This window comes from Propithecus coquereli, unplaced genomic scaffold (genome assembly GCF_000956105.1).
Source record: "Propithecus coquereli isolate 6110/MARCELLA unplaced genomic scaffold, Pcoq_1.0 Scaffold13, whole genome shotgun sequence".
In the NCBI taxonomy this organism is placed as follows: domain Eukaryota; kingdom Metazoa; phylum Chordata; class Mammalia; order Primates; family Indriidae; genus Propithecus; species Propithecus coquereli.
In genome coordinates this window covers 7,704,303-7,706,784 of record NW_012137191.1, presented here as the reverse complement: position 1 = coordinate 7,706,784, position 2,482 = coordinate 7,704,303, and the positions used below count along the sequence as shown (strand labels likewise).

The window sequence follows — 2,482 nt, the reverse complement described above, 5'->3', positions numbered from 1 at the left end:
TCCAGGGTTTTGTGTGATTTGCATTTCCCTGATGATTAGAGATGTTGAGCATTTTTTTCATGTTTTTTGGCCATTAGTCTGTCTTCTTTTGAAAAGTTTCTGTTCCTGTCTTTTGCCCAATTTTTAATGGGGTTGTTTGGTTTTTTTCTTGCTGATTTTCTTGAGTTCTTTATAGATTCTAGTTATCAGCCCTTTATCAGACGCATAGCATGCAAATATTTGCTCCCATTCTGTGGGTTGTCTATTTGCTCTAATGATTGTTTCCTTGGTTGTGCAAAATCTTTCTAATTTAATCAAGTCCCATTTGTTAATTGCTGTTGTTGGTCTGATTGCTTTTGGAGTCTTCTTCATAAATTCTTTGCTAGGCCAATGTCTGTAAGAGTTTTTTCCAACACTGTTTCTAGAATTATTATAGTTTCATGCCTTAGGTTTAAGTCTGATATCCATCATGAGTTGATTTTTGCGAGTGGTGAGAGGTGCAAATCCTGTTTCAGTCTTCTACGTGTGGCTATAATTTTCCCAGCACCACTTATTGAATAGGGATTTTTTCCCCCAGTGTATGTTTTTATCTGCTTTGTCAAAGATCAGATGGCAATATGAGGATGGTTTTATATCTGGGTTCTCTGTTCTGATCTATTGTCTATGTCTCTGTTCTTGTGCCAGTACCATGCTGTTTTGGTTACTGTAGCCTAGTAGTATAGCTGGGAGTCTGGTAAATTGATGCATCCCAATTTGTTCTTTTTGTTTTAGGTTGCTTTTGCTATATGGGGTCTTCTTTGGTTGCATATGAAGCATAGAGTTTTTTTTTTTCCTAGATCTGTGAAAAATGATGTTAGTATTTTAATAGAGATTGCATTGAATCTGTAGATCACTTTGGCTAGTATAGACATTTTAACAATGTTGATTCTGCCAACGCACGAGCATGGTTTTCCACCTGTTTACATCCTCCGGTATTTCCTTCCATGGTGTTTCATAGTTCTCTCTGTAGCGATCTTTCACCTCCTTAGTTAAATATATTCCTAGGTATTTTATTTTCTTTGTTGCTATTTTGAAGGGTATTGAGTCTTTGATTTGTTTCTCAGTTTGACTGTTGGTGTACAGGAATGCTACTGATTTGTGTACATTGATTTTGTAACCTGAGACTTTGCTGAATTTATTTATCAATCCCACTAGTTTCTTGGCAGAATCTTTGGGGTTTTCTAGATATAAGATCATCTTGTCAGCAAAGAGCAATGCTTTGAACTCTTTTGCCCCCATTTGGATACCCTTGATTTCCTTCTCTTGTCTGATTGCTCTAGCTAGCACTTCCAGCACTATGTTGAATAGAAGTGGTGATAGTGGGAAACCTTGTCTGGTTCCAATTCTAAGCAGGAATGCTTTCAATTTTTCCCCCTTTAGTATGATGTTGACTGTGGGTTTTTCATATATGGCTTTTATAATTTTGAGGAAAGTCCTGTCTGTGCCTATTTTGTTAAGCATTCTTATCATCAAAGGGTGCTGAATTTTGTCAAATGCTTTTTCTGTGTCTATTGAGAGGATCATATCGTCTTTGTGTTTACTTCTATTTATGTGGTGAATTACATTTATAGATTTGTGTATGCTGTACCATCCCTGCATCTCTGGGATGAAGCTCACTTGGTGGTGATGAATCTAGATATTCTAAATTTAGCTCATTGTTTCCCTGCAATGTCAATTAACTTACTCTTTCATGCTTTGGATGCCCTGCAAACTGAAAATGCATATATGAGTTTAATTGCAATACAAAAAGACTGATCTCTTCAATGTTATAAAATAGAATTTCTACTAGGAGAAATGTGGAATTTTCATTTCTAATAGGCTCGCCAGGTGATTCTTACACACATTAATGTTTAAGAATTACTACATACAACATTCTTGAGCAGAGAATATATTCTTGATGAAGAATGTTGACCTGGTAATTGAGTGAAATTAGGAAATAATTGCAATATTTCAGGTAAGAGGAGGAAGACATGAATTAGGATGCTAAAAGTGGTCATATTAATAGAAACATTATTGATCATCAAATTTAGTTTAATTAAGCATTATCATATTACTTTTATTCTTTCTTTTTAAACAGGAACAACTGGGATATCAGGTGAATCAACTACATTGGCAAGAAGCAGCACTGGAATGCCAGACAGTGAGTTTGTGTTGGGATTTCATACCCAGTAAATAGCTAAATAATCACAGAAGCCTATTCATTCAAATCAATTATATTGGTCAAAAACAAAGCTATTGAAAAACTCAAAAAAATAAATGATGAGAATGTTTAAGAATTTTTAATATCTTCCTTGATTTCTTAGAAATTTTAGAAACTAATGTAATCCCAGCTGCTTTCCTCCAATAGAAGGGTCTGTGGTAGCTACCACTGGAGCAGGCAGTGGGAACATGGCTGGAACAGCAGGCAGGAAAAACAAGCACATCTTAGTGTTTGACCAATGGTCAAAAACAATTATTATATATA

The 2,482-nt window shown here is 35.3% G+C and overlaps 1 protein-coding gene across 1 annotated transcript in view; it reads left to right on the top strand.

Moving 5' to 3' along the window:
- MUC19 (mucin 19, oligomeric) overlaps positions 1–2,482 on the top strand; it is a 151,205-nt gene that overhangs the window by 88,267 nt on the left and 60,456 nt on the right. Inside the window, 1 exon segment of the mRNA XM_012638394.1 lies at positions 2,366–2,445. Within this exon segment, the coding sequence (XP_012493848.1) occupies positions 2,366–2,445 (80 nt within the window).